Consider the following 27,771-nt stretch of genomic DNA (forward strand, 5'->3'; position numbering starts at 1 on the left):
TGAAAATGCCAGTGATTTATTCTATCATCAAAACTGTTTTACACGAACGGTACAGTAATCACGTTGTACAGACACCCACAATAACTGTTCTAAAAGATGGGCAACCATTTTTGACCAGGAAAGTGCAGCTGGACTTTAAATCAGCAGGTTGTGGAGCATCATTTCTTGGACTGAAGTCCTTAATTTTCTCCTGCCACAGCTCTCAGGTCCTCTGCTGATTTACAAGTACTGTGGTGCGCGTCATGGGAAAAAAACCTTTGATTTGATTGTGTGCTTAGGTCTAGCAAGTCGAAGGAGTCACTGGAAAAAAGACTGTCCTCGCTCACCACGCTGGATGGGCGACTTTGGAGACCATCAGTGCCTGCTTTGCCCTGGAAGAACTGCTGCAGAGCTTCCGGGAATGTCGTTTGGTCGGATGATGGCAACAAGTGGTGTCCATCCAGAAGGTCCAGGCTTTGTGAGAATTTGCCATTACGTTTGAGAATGCCCTTTCGTCTTCTGACTGCCTCGATATACAAGGTTGGACTTTCATCTGCTGCCTGGACACAAGTAGGCTGTTTGTTGGACAATAAGTCACCCTCATCGCCTTCTTTGACTCCTGCTCTGGAGGAGTCATAACCTAAGGCTCCTTCATATAGGTTCTTAAGTATACCTTTCTTGGGCATTTTAGAGGAGGGTTGGTTGAACGAGCTGGTGGATAGGAGGACCTCAGCATGTGTTTGACAAAACAGCTGGGAACTTTCTTTTGACGGGCTGTGCAAAACAGAGTCAAAACTAATTTGTGGTTTGAGAATACTTTTGGGTTTCTTTCTTTCCACGGAGGAGGTGGAGGAAGAAGCTACTGCACCCCCACATGCTCCATGTGAACTTGGGGGAATGGCGTTCTCCTTGCGAGACTTTCTAACACTGGCTGGTCCTCCGCGCACTCTTGCACCTCCCGCTCCTCGCTCAGCCCTGAGAGGCAAGCTGAAGTAATGTGCATGGGGCGGACGGCGGATGAACTCTGAAGAGAAGGGCCCTGGGTCAGCAGTCATGTTGTTGACGACTCGATTCTGCCAGTCAATGTAGCGAGCCAGTAAGGGGGAGGGGCAATCCGGGTGTGCAGCTGAAGTGCAGTCACAAACACTCTCCTCGTAACCCCAGTTCACCCACCAGTGGTTGGCTACGTCCTCAATGGTGGCCCTCTCATCCACGCGTACAGTCAACAACCAGTCGATAAGAGCACAGGCGTCTGGTGGAAGTCAACGGTACGTCAGCAAAATACATAAATAATTATATGTTTAAAATGCACACTAGATAAAAAGCACTGTCACATACCCTAAACCATATGCACACACTGGCACACTTTACACCGTACAGTGACACAGTGGTATCTCCAAAATGAAACTCTCTAAATGTCAGCCCAAATGTTCATTAAAAATATGTCACTCAAAAATAGACATTTTCTCTGGCCAAAACTCTATTTTACTTGTTTTAGGCAGGACAAGTATAATGCTCTTGTTTTGTCAGCAGATTATTTTGTTCATTTTTTTTTTTTTTTGTTATTTAAAAAAAAAGAAGTGTTTGTTTTTTAGAACAGCATTACTTAAAGGGGACCTATGATGATTTAAATCTACATTTAAACACATTTCCTTGTGCTCTAGATAATATGTAGTGGATATGCTTTGCTGTAAAGTTTGCATACATTTTGCTCTGCAGTCACATTTATAACCGACTGTCTGCCTAGATGTTCGTTTGTGGGGTGGCGTTCCCTTTAGATTGCAATTGAAATCCTTGATGTCGCTTAGTCACTTCGCATAAACGGCAGCAAACAAAATAAGCTTTTGTAACTTCTAACCTGTTTTGAAAATAAGTTAGTGTAGTTTTTAGACCATTTAAAATTACACAAGATTCGGTTTGCATCGAGAATCGCGTTGAAGCAAATCGAATCATGCGCTAATGTAAGATTTACATACTTATCCAACATTGTAATGCCATTCAAATGTCAAAAATCATTATAGGTCCCCTTAAGGATAAGCGAATTGGCTATAATCAAAACTGCTTGGCAAGAAAAAATATATAGTCAGTCACAAAAACTAAAAATAGATCTCCCTTGTCGTACTGTGACCTCTTCCTTTCTTACTTGTTTATACATTTACTATGTGCAATACAACCACATCATATCCTCCTGAGAATAAATGTCACCTGTTTTTGTCTGTTCCTTTTGCCAGACTTACACATTTGTATTGTGGAAGGTAAATGTTCTGGTACTCAGGAGGACATAATAAAATACTATGTCACAGTTTAGTATAATAAACCAACAACTAATTAAGTATAAGGTGCACCTGAGGGGGGGTTGGGTCTTCGGTAACGACCTTGGCATATCTGCGCTGTAAGTGCTGAGTGAGATGCTCCATCGAAGGGCATACTGCTGTACACCAGCGCATACAGCAGCACGCCCAGCGCCCAGCAGTCCACCTGGAGAACACGTGGAAAAGGTACAACTCATTAAACAGGACTTTACAAAATCACAGTTATGATCATTTAGGTTTATTGAAGTTAAATGTGCGAAGATGCTTCATGTTTTTCGACGCACCTCTGGTCCCTGATAGGGCAGTCCAGTCACTATCTCTGGGGAGGCATACAGTGGACTTCCACAGTAGGTCTGCAGCAGAGAGCCTTTATGGTACTGACTGGAAAGGCCAAAGTCAGCGAGCTGCAAAGTGAGCCAGGGTAATAGTATTACTGTAAATTAACTAAAAATCATGCTACTTTAGTATAATATCACTCTACTCCTGGAATGTCAGGATCAACAGTTTGTATTTAGACTTACACTTAGGCAAACTTTATTGATCCACAAGGGAAATTGTTCTATTTAGGATAAATATCTGAACTTGAAACGAACATTTTTATAAAGGAGGCTTGCTGAGTTTATGTAAGGAGAGGAGCACCAAAAATGTTTGACTGCTCATAGTCACGTCATGGAACAATGTCTCACTGCAGGCCGTACACAAACATACTGAGGCTCCTCTTTATCTGTAGAGATTATTAACATGCACACACTTACACGTTATTAGTGTATCAGCTGGTTAAAACAAAACAAAGAAAATTCAATACGGCAGCAGAAATTGCAGGCAGGTTGAAGGATGACACTTTATAGCTCACAACAACCGTGAAGAGATCAGACACATCACTTGTGGCTTTTATTCTGCAAAAATGTATCCAAGCTACTACAGACGTTGTAATGTGTGTTTTTAAACATATTTTAGTGATTGTATACACAGACATTTGCAGATAAGCATAACTAATTTTGTTCAGTTATACATACTAGTGCAGGGGTGTCAAACTTTTATTGAAGGTCCCAACGCAATTGTGGCTGCTCCCACAGGGCTGATTGTGACATCAAAAATATATAAATATGAACATATGATAGCCTTGGTACACAATTTACTTAGGAAATTGTTTTTGATTGTTATATGATTTACTAACAGATGGATGAATAACTTGTTTTGAAATCATAAGTCAAGGTGACAAGAAGATATTTTGGTATTATAGTATATCACACTTTTCTGTCAAAATTGAAAGAAGAAATACATTAAGCCAAAAAGTCCTTTATTATTTTTAGCTTTTCACAGGCCAAAAAATAATGTGGCAGGACACGTAAAATAACGTGGCAGATCACATGAAATAAGATGGCGGGCCACATTAAATAAAATAGCGTATCGTATGAAATGACATGAAGGGCCAAGTAAATGACGTTGCGGGCCAAATAAAATGATGTGGTGGACCACCATAAATGACATGGTGGACCACATGAAATGACTTGGCGGTCCCCTTTAAATGACTTGGCAAACCACAGAAAATTATGTTTTGGCGTTTCTGGGTGTTGTTGATAAATGGCTTTTGCTTTGCATTACTTGCACTTACAGATGTAGCGACAAACTCTCGTTACTGACAGTGGTTTTCTGAAGTGTTCCTGAGCCCATGTGTGATATCCTTTAGACACTGATGTCGGTTTTTGATACACGCCTGAGGGATTGAAGGTCACAGGCATTCAATATTGGTTTTCGGCCTGGAAGTGATTTCTCCAGATTCTCTGAACGTTGTGATGATATTGTGGACCATAGATGGTGAACTTCCTAAATTCCTTGCAATAGCACGTTGAGAAATGTTCTTAAAGGGGAACATTATCACCAGACCTATGTACAGTAAGCGTCAATATATACCTTGATGGTGCAGAAAAAAAGACCATATATTTTTTTAACCGATTTCCGAACTCTAAATGGGTGGATTTTGGCAAATTAAACGCTTTTCTGTTTGTCGCTCTGTGGCGATGACGTCAGAACGTGACGTCACCGAGATAATACAGCCGCCATTTTCATTTTCAACACATTGCAAACACCAGGTCTCAGCTCTGTTATTTTCCATTTTTTTGACTATTTTTTGGAACCTTGGAGACATCATGCCTCGTCGGTGTGTTGTCGGAGGGTGTAACAACACTAGCAGGGAGGGATTCAAGTTGCACTACTGGCCCGAAGATGCGAAAGTGTCTGCCGCCAGACCCCCATTGAATGTGCTGGAATGTCTCCACATTTTACCGGCGATGACAGACATGGCACAGAGATGTATGGATAACCTGCAGATGCATTTGCAACGATAAAGTCAACTAAATCACAAAGGTGAGTTTTGTTGATGTTATTGACTTATGTGCTAATCAGACATATTTGGTTGCGGCGTGACTGCCAGCTAATCGATGTTAACATGCTACGCTAATCGATGCTAACATGCTATTTACCGGCGGTGCTAAAGCAGACATGGCACAGAGATGTATGGATAACCTGCAGATGCATTTGCAACTATATTAGGTTTCCTTCCACCCACATTTAACGCGAAAAAAACACTTACCAATCGAAGGATTTAAGTTGCTCAAGTGTCACAAGATGCGAAAGTCCTGATCGTTTGGTCCGCACATTTTACCGGCGATGCTAACGCAGCTTTTCGGCCATGCTATGGCTATGAATAGCGTCAATAGGTATTTGCTCAATAGCTTCAGTTTCTTCTTCAATACTTTCATACTACAACCATCCGTTTCAATACATGCGTAATCTGTTGAATCGCTTAAGCCGCTGAAATCCGAGTCTGAATCCGAGCTATTGTCGCTATATCTTGCTGTGGTATTCGCCATTGTTTGTTTGTATTGGCAGCACTGTGTGCCGTCACATGAAAATGAACAGTGTCTTCGCAGAGAGCGAAAAAAAGGCACTTTAAAGCTTTTTTTAGGGATATTCCGGGACCGGTAAAATTTTGATCCATCCATCCATTTTCTACCGCTTATTCCCTTTCAAACTTAAAAAAAATACAACAAGCCACTGGGAACAGATTTGTATTGTTTTTAACCCTTTTGAAATTGTGATAATGTTTCCCTTTAAACTGTTCTACAATCTGCTCACACATTTGCTGGCTTTTGAACTTTTGTGCCTATAACAGTCCGGATGGTTCTTTTCCTCTTTGGTCCGGAGGACACAATGTCCACATTTTCCAACAACTTTTTAAAATCTGGACTCGTCAGACCACTTTTCCACTTTGCATCAGTCCATCCTAGATTAGCCCGGGCCCAGCGAAGCCGGCGGCGTTTCTGGGTGTTGTTGATAAATGGCTTTTGCTTTCCATAGTAGATTTTTAACTTGCCCTTAAATATGTCACGATGAAATGTTTTTTAAAGCGTTCCTGAGCCCGTGTGGGGATATCCCTTATACACTGATGTCGCTTTTTGATGCAGTACCGCCTGACAGATCAAAGGTCACGGGCATGCTGCTTACATGCAGTGACTTTTCCAGATTTTCTGATCCTTTTGATGATATTACGAACCGTAGATGGTGAAATCCCTAAATTCCTTGCAATAGCTTGTTGAGAAATGTTGTTCTTAAACTGTTGGATAATTTGCTCACGCATTTGTTCACAAAGTGGTGACCCTCGCCCAATCCTTGCTTGTGAATGACTGAGCATTTAATGGAAGCGGTTTTTATACCCAATCATGGCACCAACCTGTTCTAAATTAGCCTGTTCACCTGTGAGATGTTCCAAATAAGTGTTTGATGAGCATTTCTCAACTTTCTCAGTCAATTTTGCTACTTGTCGTTTTTGAAACATGTTGCAGGCATCGAATTCCAAATGAGCTAATATTTGCCCAAAAAAAACAAAATTTACCAGTTCGAACGTTAAGTTTATTGTCTTTACAGTCCATTCAATTTAATTTAGGTTGAAAAGGATTTGCAAATCATTGTATTCTGTTTTTATTTAGGATTTACACAACGTACCAACTTCACTGGTTTTGGGTTTTGTAAATCACCCCATGTACCGTGTAGCATACAGTAGAGTATTTTTAAAGTAGTTTTGTTTGGCACTATAATACAAATTAAAACTTCCAGACCAAACATCTGTCACCTCTTTTGAGGTTTACCCAAAAGTAGTACATACTCATGGAGGTTATACACACAACCAAACCACAATAAGAATTTTCAAAGTGCTTACAATTTAAGTAATTGATGATTATTTATATCTTATTGTGTCGACAAGGTCATTATCAATAACAACTTTCAACTGGAATAGTTCAGTATTCCCAATTATTTTTTAAGTAATGCATAGTGTATTTTAAATATTGGGCTATTTAATATTTTGTTTGATTATAAAGTGATCTCTGAGTACAAAGCTGACTCAAGTGTGATATTACCAAGTTTGTATGTTTGTGTTTAACCTCCAACCTTCCATTAAGCATACTGTATGTAGTGCAAAGAAAACATAGACATGCATAGCACCGTCTTGGTCATTTCCTGCAGAGCACTGCTGTTTAATAGCCACTGTGTTGCACCCGAGGTTAAGAAACAATGAAACCTAGCTGAGCAGTCAGCACACGTGTCTGATTTATGTTGGAACACTTTGATTACTGCAATTGTCAGGAGTTTTCTTGCATCCTCACAGCTGCCATATATGGAAAGAAATAATAAGGCAGAAACAAGTTATTTGTGTTTGAGCCTTGAAACTTGATATTTGTACTAAGCTCAACAACCCAAATGTATCCGTCAGCACGTAATAGAGCTGATAAATAATGAATAAATATGACCCATTCTCATGAAATCATAATACATTCCACTCCCATCATCTGGTTTAGGCACTCGTACTGCATTTACACACCTTTACGGTCAGATCTTCATTCAAAAGAATGTTCTCCAGCTTGAGGTCTCGATGCACAACGCCATTCTGCAAGAGACCACACATAAGGTGCCACACCCATCAGGTTCCTTTCAGCATGCAAATATAACAGTGAAATGCTTCCTGAAGTTAGCCAGATTTCACATATTTTAAAACCACTCTTATTCCTCTTAAGCCTTGTGCTGCACGACCATGTGATGAACAAAACAGATGGCCTTGATCAGGACTTGTAGATTATGACTTAAGTGTAAGTAAAAAACAATGACCTCACATAATTGTCTGCCCAAAGTAGGACAAAGACAATCAGAGGAAAAATGCCTATGGTACCATAATAAAAAAACAGCAAGCAATTGACACTGAATTATTTTCACTCATGGACAGAGCCTTTAATAATACTTCCATGCGCCCTGCATAGCTGAGCGGCACATTCAATAATTCATTCATGCGTTCCATTCTATTTTGGGGCAACTCGTTCAGGGCACAAGGAAAAGAAAATCCCCCAATGCAAGGGTTTCATGAAGAACCAAAGCTTTTAAAATTACTCACACTTTTACAACAATACACTTACAGACTAGTAGGATTTATACGTTTCTGCTCAGATTCCTTTTCAGACATAGGCGCTGACATCATGTAAACATTATTACAAACCAAAAGAAGAACCCCTTCAGTTACCAGGCCTATGCCAGTAGAACTAAAGCTCATTAAAAAAACGTCCTAGCTCAATGTGTTAGTGTGTGAGTGCACGCATAAAATCTTAGCCTAATGCTCTCTTAACCCAAAGAGATCCAAAGTCAAGTTTTTCCGCAGTATTAGGATCAGGATTTAGCAGATTTAGTGGCACTGTATTTGCTTGCATGGTTGAACACGAGCTGCGTGCAATTCAGCTTGTGCCGAATATATTAAGTTAAAGCATGGCAGGACACATGCATTCATTGTGTTCTCTCTGTGTGTGTGTGTGTGTGTGAGTGTGTGTGTGTGTGTGTGTGTGTGTGTGTGTGTGTGTGTGTGTGTGTGTGTGTGTGTGTGTGTGAGTGTGTGTGAACCTTGTGGCAGTAGTGGACAGCTGATGTGATTTGCCGGAAGATGCTTCTGGCTTCTGTTTCTGTAAGTTTCCTCTTCTCCATGATGTAATCGTATAGCTCTCCATTGCTGGCGTACTCCATCACGATGACAATTTTATCCCGGCTCTCGAACACTGCATTGACACAGCGGACACATTTAGAGGCAACTCTGCTTGTGAGGAAATAAAACTGCAAAGGCCATCAAAAATGAGGGTCTGAATCAATATGACTCTAATACAACACACTATTTATTGACATTCAAAGGATTTACTTTTTCTTATAACTTGATAACTAACCTAAAGTAAAAACTTGCAGTGTGTATTATTTTTGGTCATCTTTAAGATCTGCCGTAACATCGTCACGCATTGATCATCACTGGTCCCTCACTGGCAATTAAACTGCAAGGTGATCTCATGGGTCAGGCATGTACATACTGAATGCATACATCTTCAAAAAAGACAAATGCTGCCAACTGCATACAAGCTCAGATCCATAATTAACAAATACTCTTGACTATTATCTTGTCGCGCATTTTAAATAGGGCTTTCCAAATGAAAGCTTTGCGATTAATCACACAAAATCATTGCTTTAATAATGTATTTACCCAGATTAATCAGACACTTTATTTTGATTTCCCATGCTCCTTTACCCTAACTGTGGATGGTTACTTAAAAGGCGGCGTGGGTTGTTATACAGTCAGTGACCAGGTCAATGCTTACACCAATGCAAACATGGGTGAGGAGACTCCAACTGGTGTGCTCGCTGGTAAATTTCACTTCAAAATACACACAACGGGACTGTCGATAAAGCTGCTACCAACTTTTGAATGAATAAATGATGTGCATTCAAGAAAAGGATTCAAAACATGTTTGGGTATAATAATCTGACATCGAAATTGTATTTGTGTCAAAATATTGGGGTCTTTTTTAGTGCCAATTTAAATTATGCAAGCAAGTAATTTACTGTGCATCGGTTGGTGACATCTCTGCGCTGCTGACCTGTCTCTGCTCAGGATGGTCTCCTGCTGGCCCTATTATGGACTGGACTCTCACTATTAGCTCGTCTCTGAGCTGCCGCCTTATCGTGATAGAGAATTTTGCGTGTCCCAATGATCCTAGTAGCTATGTTGTCCGGGGTCTTTATGCCCCCTGGTAGGGTCTCCCAAGACAAACAGGTCCTAGGCGAGGGATTAGACAAAGAGCAGCCCGAAGACCTCTATGAAGAAAACAAATCAAGGACCCAGATTTCTCTCGCCTGGACCCGGGCCACCGGGTCCCCCACTTCTGGAGCCAGGTCCGGAGGTGGGGCACAATGGCGAGCGCCTTGTGGCCAGGCCTGTTCCCATGGGGGAACAGCCCGAAGAGGCAACGTGGGTCACCACTCCAATAGGCTCCCCACCCATAGCAAGCTGGACTGCAGCCAAAAGGTAGGGCACTAGGCGGTCCAATCTTCGACTACATAAGCTAGCTCTTTGGACATGGAACGTCACCTCCCTGGGGTGGAAGGAGCCTGAGCTAGTGCGCGAAGTTGAGAAGTTCCGGCTGGATATAGTCGGACTCACTCTGACGCACAGCGAGGGCTCTGGAACCAGTTCCCCCTTGAGGGGCTCGACTCTCTTCCACTCTGGCGTTGCCGGCAGTGAGAGGCGACGGGTTGGGGTGGTAATTCTTGTTGCCCCCCGGCTCAAAGCCTGCACATTGGAGTTCAACCCAGTAGACGAGAGGGTAGCCTCCCTCCGCCTTCTGGTGGGGCGACGGGTCCTGACTGTTGTTTGTGCCTTCGCACCAAACAGCTGTTCAGAGTACCCACCCTTTTTGGATACACTCGAGGGAGTACTGGAAAGTGTGTCCCCCAAGTGATTCCCTTGTCCTACTGGTGGACTTCAACGCTCATGTTGGCAACGACAGTGAAACCTGGGGAGGCGTGATTGGGAAGAATGGCCGCCTGGATCTGAACCCGAGTGGTGTATTGTTATTGGACTTTTGTGCTTGGCACAGATTGTCCATAACAAACACCATGTTCAAACTTAAGGGTGTCCATATGTGCACTTGGCACCAGAACACCCTAGGCCGCAGTTCCATGATCGACTTTGTAGTTGTGTCAATCGGTTTTGCGGCCTCATGTTTTGGACACTCGGGTGAAGAGAGGGACGGAGCTTTCTACCGATCACCAGCTGGTGGTGAGTTGGCTGCGATGGTGGGGGAGGATGTCGGACAGACCCGGCAGGCCCAAACGCAGTGTGAGGGTCTGCTGGGAACGTCTGGCAGAGTCTCCTCTCAGAGAAAGTTTCAATTCCCACCTCCGGAAGAACTTTGAACATGTCACAAGGGAGGTGCTGGAAATTGAGTCTGAGTGGACCATGTTTCGCACCTTTACCGTCGAGGCGGCTGATTGGCGCTGTGGCCGCAAGGGAGTTGGTGCCTGTCGTGGCGGTAATCCTAGAACCCGTTGGTGGACACTGGCGGTGAGGGATGCTGTCAAGCTGAAGAGGGAGTCCTATCGGGTTCTTTTAGCTCATAGGACTCCAAAAGTAGCGGACAGGTACCAACAGGCCAAGCGGTGTGCGGCTTCAGCGGTCGCGGAGGCCAAAACTCGGACATGGCACGAGTTCGAGGAAGCCATGAAAAACGACTTCCGGACGGCTTCGAGCGATTCTGGACCACCATCCGCCGCCTCAGGAAGGGGAAGCAGTGCACTGTCAACACTGTGTATGGTGAGGATTGTGTCCTGCTGACCTCAATTGCGGATGTTGTGGTTTGGCGGGGGGAATACTTCGAAGACCTCCTCAATCCCACCAACACGTGTTCCTATGAAGAAGCAGTGCCTTTAGAATCTGTGGTCGGCGCTCCTATTTCTGGGGCTAAGGTTGCGGAGGTAGTTAAAAAGCTTCTCAATGACAAGGCCCCAGGGGTGGATGAGATCTGCCCAGAGTTCCTTCAGGCTCTGGATGCTGTGGGGCTGTCTTGGTTGACAAGACTCTGCAGCATTGCGTGGACATCGGGGGTGGTACATCTGGATTGACAGACCAGGGTGGTGGTTCCTCTCTTTAAAAAGGGGTACCGGAGGGTGTGTTCCTACTATCATGGGATCACACTCCTCAGCCTTCCCGGTAAGGTTTATTCAGGTGCACTAGAGAGGAGGCTACGCCAGATAGTCGAACCTCGGTGTGGTTTTTGTCCTGGTCATGGAATCGTGGATCAGCCTTATACTCTCAGCAGGGTCCTTGAGGGTGCATGGGAATATGTCCAACCAGTTTACATGTGCTTTGTAAACTTGGAGAAGGCATTCGACTGTGTCCCTCGGGAAGTCCTGTGGGGAGTGCTCAGAGACTATGGGGTATCGGACTGTCTGATTATGATGGTCCACTCCCTGTATGATCGGTGTCAGAGCTTGGTCCTTATTGCCGGCAGTAAGTCGGACACATTTCCAGTGAGGGTTGTACTCCGTCAAGGCTGCCCTTTGTCACCGACTCTGTTCATAACTTTTATGGACAGAATTTCTAGGTGCAGTCAAGGCGTTGAGGGGTTCCGGTTTGGTGGCTGCAGGATTAGGTCTTTTTGCAGATGATGTGGTCCTGATGGCTTCATCTGGCCATGATCTTCAGCTCTCACTGGATCGGATCGCAGCCGAGTGTGAAGCGACTGGAATGAGAATCAGCACCTGCGAGTCCATGATTCTTGCCCGGAAAAGGGTGAAGTGCCATCTCCGGGTTGGGGAGGAGACCCTGCCCCAAGTGGAGGAGTTCAAGTACCTAGGAGTCTTGTTCACAAGTGAGGAAAGAGTGGATCGTGAGATCCACAGGCAGATTGGTGCGGCGTCTTCAGTAATGCGGACGCTGTATTGATCCGTTGTGGTAAAGAAGGAGCTGAGCCGAAGGCAAAGCTCTCAATTTACCAGTCATCTACGTTCCCATCCTCACCTATGGTCATGAGCTTTGGGTTATGACCGAAAGGACAAGATCACGGGTACAAGCGAACAAAATGAGTTTCCTCCGCCGGATGGCAGGGTTCTCCCTTAGAGATAGGGTGAGAAGCTCTGACATCCGGGGGGGGGAGCTCAAAGTAAAGCCGCTGCTCCTCCACATTGAGAGGATCCAGATGAGGTGGTTCGGGCATCTGGTCAGGACGCCACCCGAACGTGTCCCTAGGGAGGTGTTTAGGGCACGTCCAACCGATAGGAGGCCACGGGAAAGACCCAGCACAAGTTGGGAAGACTATGTCTCCCGGTTGGCCTGGCAACGCCTCGGGATCCCCGGGAAGAGCTGGACGAAGTGGCTGGGGAGAGGAAAGTCTGGTCTTCACTGCTTAGGCTGTTTCCCCCGCGATCCGACCTTGGATAAGCGAAAGAAGATGGATGGATGGCTCTATGGAGTGGACTCTCACAATATTAAGCTAGATCTACTCGACGTCCATTACACCAGTCGCCCAAGGGCGGGGGTCCCCACATCTGCAGTCCTCTCCATGGTTTCTCATTGTCATCCCATTGGGTTGAGTTTTTCCTTGCCCTGATGTGGGATCTGAACCGAGGATGTCGTTGTGGCTTGTGCACCCCTTTGAGACACTTATGATTTAGGGCTATATAAATAAACATTGATTGATTGATTGATTGACTGCAAACAGATTTCAAAAGCGTGATTAATCAGATTTCAACCTATCCCCAGGTGCATGTCTTTGGAGGTGGAGGAAGCCAGAGTACCCGGAGAGAACCCACAAGAAGAACATACGAAGACGACGACCTGGAAATCGAACCCAGACCTTCTTGCTGTGAGGCACGAGCGCTAATCACTACCACCGTGCTGCACCAGTTTTGAGTGAGAGATTGAAATCAATCATAACGGCAATCGGCGTTATGCATGGTGTAAATAAAGATTTATTTAATTAGCATTTACCAACATCATGTAACATCTCACAGCAGGGAAGTATTTTATAAACACCTGCTCTTTAATCAATCAGTCAATCAATCAATCAAAGTTTACTTATAAAGCCCTCTCAAAGGGTTGCAAAAGCCACAATCTTAAACAAGCTAACCATATTTGCAGAACAAGGTGCAATGTAGTCATCATCTTGTAAACACCATACAAATCCATCAGTGTTTTTCTATCCATTATAGGGTTGGGCGATATGGCCTTTTTTTTTTTAATATCTCAATATCTTTAGGCCATGTCACGATACACAATATATATAACGATATTTTTCATTTCATTCTCTAGCAGTGACTTTTCAAATGATGCTACATATTTGCAGTAATGCTACTTTTTGTAGCAACGCTATAGCCCCACACTTGACAAATTACGGTTGTCTGTTCGACATATTCCCATTTGAAGCCAAACCACCGCCAGACGATGGACTATAATTAATTCTACCTGCATTTGTTACCAGATACGCACCTTCTTTCTTTTGTATTACCACTCGCACCACAGCTAACTTTACCCATGCCGCTACATCTCTGCACCGCGAGGGCAAATACGTATGTGACATATGTAAGAAGGTGCGCTTGTTGTATGTCTCTGTGAAAAGGAGAGACAACAAAGAGTGAGAAGAGCCTGTAGTGTAATGCCGGCAACTAAAAGCAACTCCGTGAGAAGTTGAATAACACAATATAGTCATTTTCTATATCGCACAGAGACAAACCCGCGCTATATCAAGTATATCAATATATCGCCCAGCCTTAATTCATTACAAGGAACCTCAGCAGGAAATAATATTTATGTATGGCATTCATGATCAGAGCACATACCTTTAACATGATTTATCATATAAAATTTCATGTTAGGTGGTTGTGGATTTAAGCAAGGTGTGTTTTGATGCCACACAAATATGGCGCGATGGAGTGACGTCAGACGCCGGCTGGAGACCTGTCAGCGGATGGATCTTGCTTCTGAGAGAAACTTTAAAGATTTTTATATTACTTAAATGTTTTACTTTTTTGAGTGGATTAACATTGGCCTGTGGATTACTGGATCACTAAAAGGAAGGTTAAAGAAGCGTTGTGGCGGCGGCCCTTAGTAAAGTACATTCACTTCAAACTGATATTAACTCTCATTTGCATGCATAACTTTGAGGGACTTTTGAGGAGGAAATATTCTTGTCTGACAAACGTTTGTGTGCTGTTGCTTCCTTATTTGGGATTATTCCAAGCTGATTTTTAGATCCTATCTGTGTCTTTTATTTGATGCTTCGCAATGGCACCTAATGTGAACATGACAGTGGTCATAATTACGACGATCAGTTGCATTAGGGGGCTTTCACCTCAAAGTATCACACAAAAAGTCTCCAATATCCCTAGAAAATGTTGCTAGATTTGTCGCTAGTAACTGTTTACAAAAAATATGTCGCAAAGAGGATGACTTTATGCAATTCTTTAGTAAGAAAATTGAAGTCATTAGAAAGGAGATTAAAGACAATGCGTCCCAGCTACAACGGGGTTCTATTAACACTGACACGATTGTATATACGGCGGATACTGCCCTCCAAAATAGTTTCTCTCGTTTTGAGGAAATAACATTAGAGGAATTGTTACAACGTGTAAATGGAATAAAACAGACAACATGTTTACTTGACCCTCTTCCTGGGAAACTGATCAAGGAGCTCTTTGTATTATTAGGTCCATCAGTGCTAAATATTATAAACTTATCACTCTCCTCGGGCACTGTTCCCCTAGCATTCAAAAAAGAGGTTATTCATCCTCTTCTTAAAAGACCTAACCTCGATCCTGACCTCATGGTAAATTACCGACCGGTGTCTCACCTTCCCTTTATTTCAAAAATCCTTGAAAAAATTGTTGCGGAGCAGTTAAATGAACACTTAGCGTCCAACAATCTATGTGAAACCTTTCAATCCGGTTTCAGGGCAAATCACTCCACGGAGACAGCCCTCGCAAAACTGACTAATGATCTATTGCTAACGATGGATTCTGATGCGTCATCTATGTTGCTGCTCCTCGATCTTAGCGCTGCTTTCGATACCGTCGATCATAATATTTTATTAGAACGTATCAAAACACGAATTGGTATGTCAGACTTAGCCCTGTCTTGGTTTAACTCTTATCTTACTGATAGGATGCAGTGTGTCTCCCATAACAATGTGACATCGGACTACGTTAAGGTAACGTGTGGAGTTCCCCAGGGTTCGGTCCTTGGCCCTGCACTCTTCAGCATCTACATGCTGCCGCTAGGTGACATCATACGCAAATACGGTATTAGCTTTCACTGTTATGCTGATGACACCCAACTCTACATGCCCCTAAAGCTGACCAACACGCCGGATTGTAGTCAGCTGGAGGCGTGTCTTAATGAAATTAAACAATGGATGTCCGCTAACTTTTTGCAACTCAACGCCAAAAAAACGGAAATGCTGATTATCGGTCCTGCTAGACACCGAACTCTATTTAATAATACAACTCTAACATTTGACATCCAAACAATTAAACAAGGCGACACGGTAAAGAATCTGGGTATTATCTTCGACCCAACTCTCTCCTTTGAGGCACACATTAAAAGCGTTACTAAAACGGCCTTCTTTCATCTCCGTAACATCGCTAAAATTCGCTCCATTCTGTCCACTAAAGACGCTGAGATCATTATCCATGCGTTTGTTACGTCTCGCCTCGACTACTGTAACGTATTATTTTCGGGTCTCCCCATGTCTAGCATTAAAAGATTACAGTTGGTACAAAATGCGGCTGCTAGACTTTTGACAAGAACAAGAAAGTTTGATCACATTACGCCTGTACTGGCTCACCTGCACTGGCTTCCTGTGCACTTAAGATGTGACTTTAAGGTTTTACTACTTACGTATAAAATACTACACGGTCTAGCTCCATCTTATCTTGCCGATTGTATTGTACCATATGTCCCGGCAAGAAATCTGCGTTCAAAGGACTCCGGCTTATTAGTGATTCCCAAAGCCCAAAAAAAGTCTGCGGGCTATAGAGCATTTTCCGTTCGGGCTCCAGTACTCTGGAATACCCTCCCGGTAACAGTTCGCGATGCCACCTCAGTAGAAGCATTTAAGTCTCACCTTAAAACTCATTTGTATACTCTAGCCTTTAAATAGACCTCCTTTTTAGACCAGTTGATCTGCCGTTTCTTTTCTTTTTCTTCTATGTCCCACTCTCCCGTGTGGAGGGGGTCCGGTCCGATCCGGTGGCCATGTACTGCTCGCCTGTGTATCGGCTGGGGACATCTCTGCGCTGCTGGTCCGCCTACGCTTCGGATGGTTTCCTGCTGGCTCCGCTGTGAACGGGACTCTCGCTGCTGTGTCTTGGATCCTCTTTGGACTGGACTCTCGCGACTGTGTTGTATCCATTGTGGATTGAACTTTCACAGTATCCTGTTAGATCCGCTCGACATCCATTGCTTTCCTCCTCTCTAAGGTTCTCATAGTCATCATTGTCACCGACGTCCCACTGGGTCATAATTGTCACCAATGTCCCACTGGGTGTGAGTTTTCCTTGCCCTTATATGGGCCTACCGAGGATGTCGTGGTGGTTTGTGCAGCCCTTTGAGACACTAGTAATTTAGGGCTATATAAGTAAACATTGATTGATTGAAAGTTGCCAATGGCTGCATAAAAAATGCCAATAGCTGTATCACTTGTCCAGAATCTTAGCGGTACTCCTGGACCGACCCAAAATACAGGTACTCGATATACATTCCTATTTATAATGGATCTTCCATTATATATGGAAGTACTAATTGATACTGGTATTTATTGTACTGTGTCATATATTTTACAGTGTTTATGTTGTGATTTCTTTTGAGCATATTGAAAACCTTGCAACTACAGCGGGATAGCTCGGTTGGTAGAGTGGCCGTGCCAGCAATTTGAGTGGTTGCAGGTTCGATTTCCGCTTCCGCCATCCTAGTCACTGCCGTTGTGTCCTTGGGCAAGACACTTTACCCACATGCTCCCAGTGCCACCCACACTGGTTTAAATGTAACTTAGATATTGGGTTTCACTATGTAAAGCGCTTTGAGTCATTAGAGAAAAGTGCTATATAAATGTAATTCACTTCAACTATTAGTGTGGGTGTAATGTAACCTGCCTGGTTCAGTCACTGCTTTTCTGCCTGGAACTCCGATCTGGGATGTTTGGCATGAGAGACGAACGTGCTAACTACCGAATTAAAAGACTGAGCTTTACCAGCGTACAAAAGGCCCAGCCACACTGGCTGGCCTCCTTTACATGGGCATACTTGAATATATATAATGATGTGATAATAAGATTTTGTCCCTACCCTCGTGGAAGCGTATGATGTTCGGGTGCTTGAGCGACGAAGTAATCTCAATCTCTCTCTGGATGTGAATTCTGTCCATGTCGTCTGTGATGTGATCCTTACGGATGGACTTGATGGCCACCTGAAATATAAATCCTAATTAATTTAACATAATCTACTTTTAAGTACACAGCATCAACAACAGCAAATGTAATACAATGTGTGAACCAAAATGATCAGCCCTGCTACAAAATAAATAAATTGATGAACTCACCACATTTTGTTCTTAGAAGAAAAGTTCAAACCAATTAGTCAATTCATTTCCTATTGTAGTCATAAGTGCAATCATCCATTAGCTGAACACACACACAAACACAGAGAAAGCATTCAATGGCTGTAGTACACATACAGTACTGTACATATTTACAATTTCTGGGTATTAGGGATGATTATGTGGGTTTAAAAGACTGGATGGAGAACGTGATAACGCTTAAGTGGGGGAGGTGGACAGCTGTGTGGTTTACACTCATCCTGAGCACTCATTGTACGCAAATTTAACCCCCAACCAGGCAACACACGCAACCCCTAAACAGACCACCCAGCATGAGTCCCTAAACCTCTTTGGATAGTGTACCTCCATATATGGCCAGTCCATTTAGAAACTAAGTAGAAGTAATACTGTCATTATAAACACATCCATTTTAATGACATCCTGTCTTCGCAGAGTTAAAATAAAATATTTAGTTTTGATTCATTCATGGGTTGTTCTGTTTCGGTGTGGCGTTGTTGGATGTGACCCTAGGATGCAGAGACGGCAGGTTAAGTGCAGGTAAAATGTGTTTATTAGCAAAATTCAAGAAGTACTACAGCAGGAAAGTGCACAGGAAAATTGGGAATTTTATGTACATTTAGGTGCAAAGCAAAATACACAATGATCCAGGCCCTCCCTAAGGACAGAGCTGGCATAAAAAGCATTCTAATAGGCAAACAGGAACGGATGTGTCCTAATTGCCAATCAGGAACAGGTGAGGGAGCCAGCGCTGAGACAGGAGAAGTAGTGGCAAAAAGGAGGCAAACACAAAATGGAAATATGAATAAGAGTGCTGGACAGGAAATAGAAGTAAATACTAGAACCCAATGATGATTGTGTAGAAAATAGGCCTGGATCCACAGTCCATTTTCTCTTTGTAGCTTGCAGCTTTGATGTAAGCGACCTCGCTAACTGAGTCTAACAATAGCTGCAATAATCGCTACTCTTTCAAAAAGTAGTGAAGCTACCACCAAGCTACTGGGAAATATATTTAAGCTATTTAGCTTTGCTACATTTACTTTGTTACTGCCCATCACTGCAAGAGAGATATCCTAACTACACAAGTCTTTCATGGGTGAGGAGGCGTTTTCTTCGTGGTCAAAGCTCTGAATTCTAAGCGGAGCTTTGAATGCAGATCATAAATATGATGCTGTGCATCATATTTATGAGACATTCTAAGGTACAAAATCGTATGCTTCAGGGTCCATTTTAAATTTATATTATTAGTTTTTAAATGTCTCAATGGCCTTGCACCTTCTTATATCTGACTTGCTCTTACCGTATCAACATTCGCGGCTCCTTAGGTCCCTGGCACTAGCCTTTTAGCTTTACCAAATACCAGAACCACGGCGAGGTGGCCTTTAGCCACTATGGTCCCCACTTGTAGAACAGCTTGCCAGAGAGTCTCAGGACTGTAGAGACCTTTGAAATTATTTTAAAAAATGGCCAAAGAATGTTGTCTGTCTATCTGTGTTGGCCCTGCGATGAGGGGCGACTTGTCCAGGGTGTACACCGCCTTCCGCCCGAAGGCAGCTGAGATTGGATCCAGCACCCCTCGCGACCCCAAAAAGGGACAGGCGGTAGAAAAATGGATGGATTGATGGGCCAAAGACAACACCTTTTTTATCAGGCTTTTTACTATCACCTAACTTATCCATCCATCCATCCATTTTCTACCACTTATTCCTTTTGGGGTCACGGGGGGCGCTGGTGCCTATCTCAGCTACAATCGGGCGAAAGGCAGGGTACACCCTGGACAAGTCGCCACCTTACCGCGGGGCCAACACAGATAGACAGACAACATTCACACTCACATTCACACACTAGGGCCAATTTAGTGTTGCCAATCAACCTATCCCCAGGTGCATGTCTTTGGAAGTGGGAGGAAGCCGGAGTACCCGGAGGGAACCCATGCAGTCACGGGGAGAACATACAAACTTCACACAGAAAGATCCCGAGCCCAGGATTGAACCCAGGACTACTCAGGACCTTTGTACTGTGAGGCAGACACACTAGCCCCTCTGCCACTGTGCTGCTTATGTTGTTTTGAATGATTTTATTGTGAATTAAATAAATGAATATTATTAATCATTATTACTATTATTCTGTCAATGTTATGTGTTCATTAACATAAAATTCATATTATTTATATTCGATTTGTATATTTATTTGATTTTATGTTTTAGACTACTTTTTAGATGGCGTTGATTTTAGTTATTCTCCAGTGTGGATGCCTCAAAGGTGGCGTTTTTCCTCAAATCCCCAGTGCCATGCCACGTTTTGTTTTTGCTTGGCTATTGTCAATAGTAAAGTGTGTGTGTGTGTGTGCGTGTGTTTTCTTCTCTTCTATATTTTTTGGACAGCACTTTTTGTTTTGTCACTTGCCTGTGTATAAAAAGTGCTATATAAATAAAGTTTGATGATGACAATTCACACGCTCCATTACCCCCTACAATTATGCAACCATGCAATCACACACCTGAGCATGTTACCTTCTTTAAACGGATTTCCTAGTTATTTCTTAATGCGTGGGGCTTAAGCATCCTCTTTACAGGAAACTGATGATGCATCCTTAATAAATGAGGGGATTATTTTGGAGGGTGTGTCAAAGATTGGTCAAAATGTATTCATTGGCTGATATAGAGAAGAGATGGCAGTGGTGAGGCTTGCAGGGTGGGGGGGGGGGGGGGCATCATCATGTGGACTCTTGCTTACTTGCGCGTGTATTTTTTCCTGACCCAAATGCTGCTGGGTGCATAGGCTGTGTGAAGAAAGCAATATAACGCACAAATGGTGACGGGGACTTTGTAGTAAGTTTGTGGTATTAGGAGAATATAGGATTAGGAAAGCACAGAACAGAGGAAGAAACCTATTTCTGTGCATCAAGATGCATTTTTTTCAAGTGACAAGTGTAAGCGTGTATGTGACCTCACTCATGCGGGGGGAAATGTGTGACACGTGTCATCTCTAAGTGTGACCTGGAAAACTACTGTGTTCCTCCAACTAACAATTTATCATTGTTCATTTAAATAATGTGTGGCATATGAGATAACAGCCTGCAACTAAACAAGTGGGAAACTTTAGCTGATATTGTATACAGTTTGTGTTTATCATGCAGACGTGATAAGATATTCCTCTGCATTGTTCAAAGGACAAGACTAAATCAGGGACACAGTGGACATGCTGTATTGGTGCACTGGTACAGAAGAATACAATATGGATGCATAATACTATCTAAAAAAGAAGTCTCCTAACTTTTTATCTCCTAGAAAAATCCAAGCATTAGGAACATTTTGATATGTTTCATTTTCAAAACCAATGCAAAAATTATTTCTTTTAATAGAAAAAAAAAATCTGACTATTATTAGTGTCATGTGTCACCTCAGGATGCAAAGACAAGAGGCGGCGTGCAGGTAAAATAATATCTTAAAGGTCTAGTGAAACCCACTACTACTACCGACCACACCGTCTGATAGTTTATATATCAATGATGAAATATTAACATTGTAACACATGCCAATACGGACGGTTTAGTTTACTAAATTGCAATTTCAAATTTCCCAGGAGTTTCTTGTTGAAAACGTTGCGGAATGATGAAGTATACGCGTGACGTCACGGACTGTGAGGAAATATTAGCGCGGCGCACACACACAGCTAAAAGTCGTCTGCTTTAACCGCATAATTATACAGTATTTTGGACATCTTGGCTCCTCGGCTTCTCGCTGAGACACAGTGTGTTCAACGCAGACATCCAACCTCGAGGTATGTCTTTACAATCTTTACTTTACAATCTTTAAAACCCCCCAAAACACTATCAAAACAATAAGCAGATAAGGGATCTTCCAGAATTATCCTAGTATTTGTGTCTAATTGCATCTGAAACGCTCACACTGCCGTCGCCCGGAGCTGTCACTTTTTTTTTTTTTTCTAGTCCGTCTCTATCAATCTCCTCAAACACAAATCTTTCATCCTCGCTCCAGTTAATGGGGAATTGTCACTTTCTCGGTCAGAATCGCTCACGCTGCTGGCGTCCATGATTGTAATCAATGGGTGGATGTGAGGAGTCCGACAATCTGTGACGTCACGCGCACTACTTCCGGGAAAGGCAGGGCTTTTTTAAGAGCGACCAAAAGTTGCGAACTTTGTCGTCGATTTTCTCTACTAAATCCTTTCAGCAAAAATATGGCAATATCGCGAAATTATCAAGTATGACACATAGAATGGACCTGCTATCCCCATTTAAATAAGAAAATCTAATTTCAGTAGGCCTTTAATAATGCTAAATAAGATAGCACCAGCTTAAAAAAAAAACAAAGGTCCACAAGTGAGTCAAAAAACTAAATGAACAGAAAGCCATTAAGGAACCAAGGCAGAGGCATACAACTTACAAGTAGAGGGCAACAGGAAACAGAGAACAATGAACCAGCGCTGTCTGACCAACATTGCTGTCTTAAAAACCCACGTGAATAACAACCATGTATGTGTGACATGTGTGTCTCCTGATTGACAATCAAGACAGTTTAGGGGGACACCGCTCAGGCACAGGTAAAGTGGCTGACAGTGGAGACAAACAGGAAATGCATGAAAAGTATGGGTGCTGGACAGGAACTAAATAGCAAAACACAGGAAAACAATACACAGAAGTCCACCCTGTCATGAGCTGTTGTGACAATTAGATTTAACATTTTATTATTTTACGTTACATTACACCTGTTTGCTCTTTTGTTTCATTCAAGTTTTTTTTTTAGTAATACAATTTTAAAATGTGCCAGCGGACATTAAAACATTTAATGCGGCTCATAAACGACCCACGGGCCGCACCTTGGACACCCTGACTCAGCAGGTCTGCAAGATGTTCTTCGGTCTAGCTGTAAGAACAACTTGAAATTAGATGACCAATAGTTCTCTTCTATCCCCATGTGGTCACTATCAAACAACAACACTCTGTCTTGTTTCCAAAACTAATGTCTGTTTTGTTGCAAAGAATCCTTGACATGTGCCCTATGCTGGTGCAAGGAATTCAGCGTTTACTCATGCCCTGCCAAAACGATTTGCCCCACTCTCCATTACTCATGCACACAGTCCTAAAGCGGATTCTTTAGGCCTCCATCAATGGACTTCCCACCACTTGCATTCTCTGCCCTAGCCGGAGAAATTGCTCCAGTTTTACTTCCAACGGTCTCTGCACACAAAGCATAATCCCTGTCACAGTATGTTTATTTACTAGAGACACAGAAAGGCATTTGGGGCGGGTGGAGTTTCTTTCTTTGTGTTTAGATCACAGCAAACAGATTACTAAGGTCCGTCTTTGTACAGGCATCTAAGTAATCTGCCACCATATTTTGTGTTTAGCCTGGTTATTAAAATGTAATATGTGTGTGTCCATTGTGAGGGAGGCCTATTGTGGAAAACTTTATCCCATTGTTCAAGTGCTGAGTGAGTCAGTCCACAGGCATCTCAGCCTGGTAGCACAGGAAGCAAGGGTGGCATTGTAACCATGAGCTCACAAACACAAACACTCACATATATTTGATACACTCAAAGAGAATGGGATGTGGTTTGGGAGAATAAGTTGCCTAAAGGAACATTCTGCACTAATGTACCCAAGAGACAAAATAATTATTGGAGACCATAATAACTATTGAGTAAATGACTGTAGTTTATCCAAGGCTAGAAGGATACAAAACAAAAGTATAAGTTCCAGAATGATTAGTTACATTTTGGGGTCGATTGAGTACATGTGTTTGGCCCGTCACATTATTTTATGTGGCCGGCCAAAGCAAGTAAATTTCGGACTATAAGACAATACATGTTTCCTATGCTTTGAACACTGTGGCTAGGGTCAGCTTTGTGTTATAATTGACTACGTATTAATTACTTTTTGCGCTTTTAATTTTTTTTTCACATTTGTTTTTTTTTTACCTGTGTAATAATTATTAATAGTACAACTTGTCACCTATAACACAAAGCTGATACTAAGTTTTGTCTTTAAACATGTAATGTCTGTTTTTAAAAATTTTTTACATAATAAAAATATATAAAAATGGCCTCCGCCTACTTTTTAATATGTAGCTCTTGTTGGAAAAGTTGCAACACAGTATTATTCATATATATTCCAAACATGTTTGTTAGAATAAAGTGATTCTCCTCTGACTCGGTCCTTCTCAAATGGGGGGGCAGTCCCCTCTGGGGTGGCACATGTGACCTCACGGAACATGCTTTTTTTGCCGTATACAACAAAGCATATGTCGAGCGCTTGGCTTCATTGTGAATGCGGCGGGAAACGTGGAAAAAAATGTTGTGTTGTTTTCTTTAATGTTAATAAAGATACAATGTTATGCTGAGGTGTACTTATAGACAGATTATACTATTTTAGTTGCGGTGGAGAGCATGGTGGGGGTGCAAAATATTTTCTTCTGCCTGTGGCGTGAGGGCATACCAGAAAATACTGTAATTAAGAAAGCACTGCCCTGACTTATGATTTTGAAAGCAAGTACATTATCCATCAATTTCTACGTAAAAAAAATGGGATAATCAAATCCATAGTGAATTGTGTGATAACATATCAAGACAATTATACATTATAATTTATTCATAATCACTGTAAAAATAGGCCTCCTGGGAGCAGCCATAACGGCAATGTGGCCCCTAATAAAAACGATTTTGACACACCTGAGAAAGAGGAATAAAATTGGAGTCTTGACTCTGTAATACCACCTCAAAAATGTAGCTTGTACTTGCGTAAAATTGGGTTTCGAGTTCAAAATGAATATTTCTGCAAGAATATTATTTTAATTAAATTACAGCAAAAATGTGGTAAACAGATTTGTGTTTGTGTGAATATTTCATTTTTATGTGTCTGACATAAATCTATGGTAAGATTTTAATTAGTTTTGAGCAAGCATACAATTACAACGTGGAACAAGATATATATACAATTTCACATTTCAACTTGTCCAAAATGGAGTAGGAAGAAACAGAGCTTATTGAATCCTTCACATTTTTCCAATTCCTGTACTTAATCTGGAACACAATAACACATACAGTATATCAATAAGGTTCACATGAAAAGAACATTAATTGTAATTCACATAATTTTCTGAATTTGTAATAGCAGCAGATTTGATTTGATATAAAAAAAATCTATGCCAAATCCGGCCCGAGTTCATTTTAAAACTTGAGACAAGCGTTTTTGAAGCAAATTTCTGAAAACACTACACAGTTTCTGTTGTATAGAGCAGTGATTCTCAGCCTTTTTCAGTGTTGTACCCCCTGTGGACATTTTTTTAATTCAAGTACCCCCTAATCAGAGCAAATAATTTTTGGTTGAAAAAAAGAGATAACGAAGTAAAATACAGCACTATGTCATCAGTTTCTGATTTATTAAATTGTATAACAGTGCAAAATATTGCTCATTTGTAGTGGTCTTTCTTGAACTATTTGGAAAAAAAGATATAAAAATAACTAAAAACTTGTTGAAAAATAAACAAGTGATTCAATTATAAATAAAGATTTCTGCACATAGAAGTAATCATCAACTTAAAGTACCCTCTTTTGGGATCGTAATAAAAATCCATCTGGATTCATGGACTTAATTCTAAACATTTCTTCACAAAAAAAGAAAAGTTTAACATCTATATTTATGGAACATGTCCACAAAAAATCTAGCTGTCAAAACTGAATATTGCAATGTTGTATTATTATTTTTTTTTTTACAGTTTATTAACTTACATTCATATTTTGTTGAAGTATTATTCAATAAATATATTTATAAATGATGTTTGAATTGTTGCTATTTTTAAAATATTCAAAAAAAATCTTACTACCCCTTGGCATACCTTCAAGTACCCTCAGGGGTACACGTACCCCCATTTGAGAACCACTGGTATAGAGGAACTTGGACCACTGCAAACACATTGGCAGATCCTTGCATTGACATTTTAACCTCGCTAGCCAGTACTCTTGGGTACAAACTTATGATTTACATAACTGAGGCATTCCTCAAAGCACAATTTTAAGTCCTCTCCTTTTAGGCAGTTACAATATTTTTTGTAATGTGATTTATATAAGTAAGGTGTTGCTGTAGTTTGTTTACTTCAGACGCAGTCAGTAGTTATTTGTTTCACTACTTTAGTTATACTACTGGTGTTCGTCAAGGTTACATTTTTCATCATTTGGGCTATTCGACTGCTGCATGGCCACGAGTTCAGTGCAAAGAACTTGTGAGACTCACATTTTTGCAGGAGATTCTTAAAACCACTAGAGTGCTGTCATATAGAGATGATCTTTGACTACAGTAGATTTTTTTACAGAGGGGACTTAAAAAACAGCAGAAAATTCCGACCCCAAAAAAGGGACATGCGGTAGGAACGGATGGATGGATTCCAAAATTAAATAAATACAGTTTCTTCGGAATTTACAAAATAATTCCAGAATTGATGGAATACATTGTGTGTGTATAAAGGATGCTATAACTATCCCAACTGTATATTACGTTATCTGAAGAAAACATTGGCTTGTATTATAAGTGACAAACAAAAATGTTTTGCGGTACATTTCTATCATTCATGGTTATTTTACATTTTTGGAATGTATAGTGTCTTAAAGGTACAGCAATGAACTATTGCTTCGTCAATGTAATGATAAGATTTCTGTTCAAACACTCACAGTCTTCAGGCTGACTCTCTCCACCGCCTTCTTCACTTTGCCATAGGCGCCCTTCCCCAGCGTCTCCATCAGCTCATAGCGGTGTTTCAAGTTGTGTTTGTGCTGGTGCTTCTTCACCTCCATGAGTGGCCGGCCAGCCGCCTCCATGTCTGCGTCCTCCAACCCACCCGGCCTGCGAGGGTCCTGCGGACAGCCGATGTTCGGGCGGTCCCCGGTGTTCACTGCACCTCTGCTGTCCTCCTCACGTCTGCCCATCCTGAGGGCGAGACGACACACTGCTTCACGCTGCCCATTCAAAAAGTCTCTTGGAAGTGACAAAGGCGGTGATAAAAACGGATATTGGGAAGTAACACAGCTGTGGCAGTGAACTTTAACGGGGGATAGCTAAGGGGTCCCGGTGGGCGGAGCCTCGTCATTCCAAAACCAGCTGTCATAACAGCAGTGGCGAATCTTGGCCAAGTTGCAGTGCCATGCAAGATCCAGCAGGTGGTGGTATTTTTTTTCTTTCTTTTCCTCATTAGTGCATTCTTACACGTATATATTATGGACGCCCAAATGGAACAACATTAAATAAATGAATACATACCCTTCATCCATCCATTTCTACCGCCTTTGGGGTGGCGGGGGGCGCTGGTGCCTATCTCAGCTACAATCAGGCGGAAGGTGGGGTACACCCTAGACAAGTCAATACCTCATCGCAGGGCCAACACAGATAGACAGACATGTTTATAAATAATTACTTAAAGGTATCACTAAATCATTTGATTTAGAATAATAATTCATTTATATTAAGAGTACATCTAATTCATTCATATTTTGATAAGTATTTAATGTTTTTTTATATTTGTATTTTTACATATCCATCCATCCATTTCCTACCGCTTATTTCCTTTGTGGTTGCGGGGGGCGTTGGTACCAGCTACAATCGGGCGGAAGACGGAGTGCATGTTTTATAGATATACATATAATATATATAAATACATATATATACACACACACACACACACACATATATATATATATATATATATATACACACCCACACACATATATATTATATATATATTATATATATATATATATATATATATATATATATATATATATATATATATATATATATATATATATATATGATACATTTCTTAAATGTCCTTAATTTTAGTTATTTTCCAGTGTGGACGCCTCAAAGGTGCAGTGTTTCGTCAATTTGTCCATGCCATGAATGATTTGTATATATATATATATATATATATATATATATATATATATATATATATATATATATGTAGGTGTGGGAAAAATCACAAGACTACTTCATCTCTACAG

General features: G+C 41.7%; 1 protein-coding gene across 1 annotated transcript; it reads right to left on the reverse strand.

Moving 5' to 3' along the window:
- On the reverse strand, positions 1–27,314 carry LOC133555018 (NUAK family SNF1-like kinase 1). Its single transcript, XM_061904424.1, has 8 exons — positions 27,029–27,314; positions 26,443–26,698; positions 17,487–17,607; positions 8,232–8,383; positions 7,171–7,236; positions 2,576–2,695; positions 2,325–2,457; positions 1–1,231 (listed from the first exon to the last, which is right to left on the reverse strand). Exons 1-8 carry the CDS (start codon positions 27,037–27,039, stop codon positions 180–182), a joined length of 1,911 nt encoding a protein of 636 aa, XP_061760408.1. The 5' UTR covers positions 27,040–27,314; the 3' UTR covers positions 1–179.
- Positions 27,315–27,771: the final 457 nt, after the last annotated feature.

Source organism: Nerophis ophidion, linkage group LG06 (genome assembly GCF_033978795.1).
Source record: "Nerophis ophidion isolate RoL-2023_Sa linkage group LG06, RoL_Noph_v1.0, whole genome shotgun sequence".
Classification (NCBI taxonomy): Eukaryota; Metazoa; Chordata; class Actinopteri; order Syngnathiformes; family Syngnathidae; genus Nerophis; species Nerophis ophidion.

Coding starts and splice junctions, on each gene's coding strand:
- LOC133555018 (XM_061904424.1), bottom strand. Junction 8,384..17,486: donor CATCATACGCTTCCACGAGG/GTAGGGACAAAA, acceptor GTGTCAATGCAG/TGTTCGAGAGCCGGGATAAA. Junction 2,696..7,170: donor ATGAAGATCTGACCGTAAAG/GTGTGTAAATGC, acceptor CTCACTTTGCAG/CTCGCTGACTTTGGCCTTTC.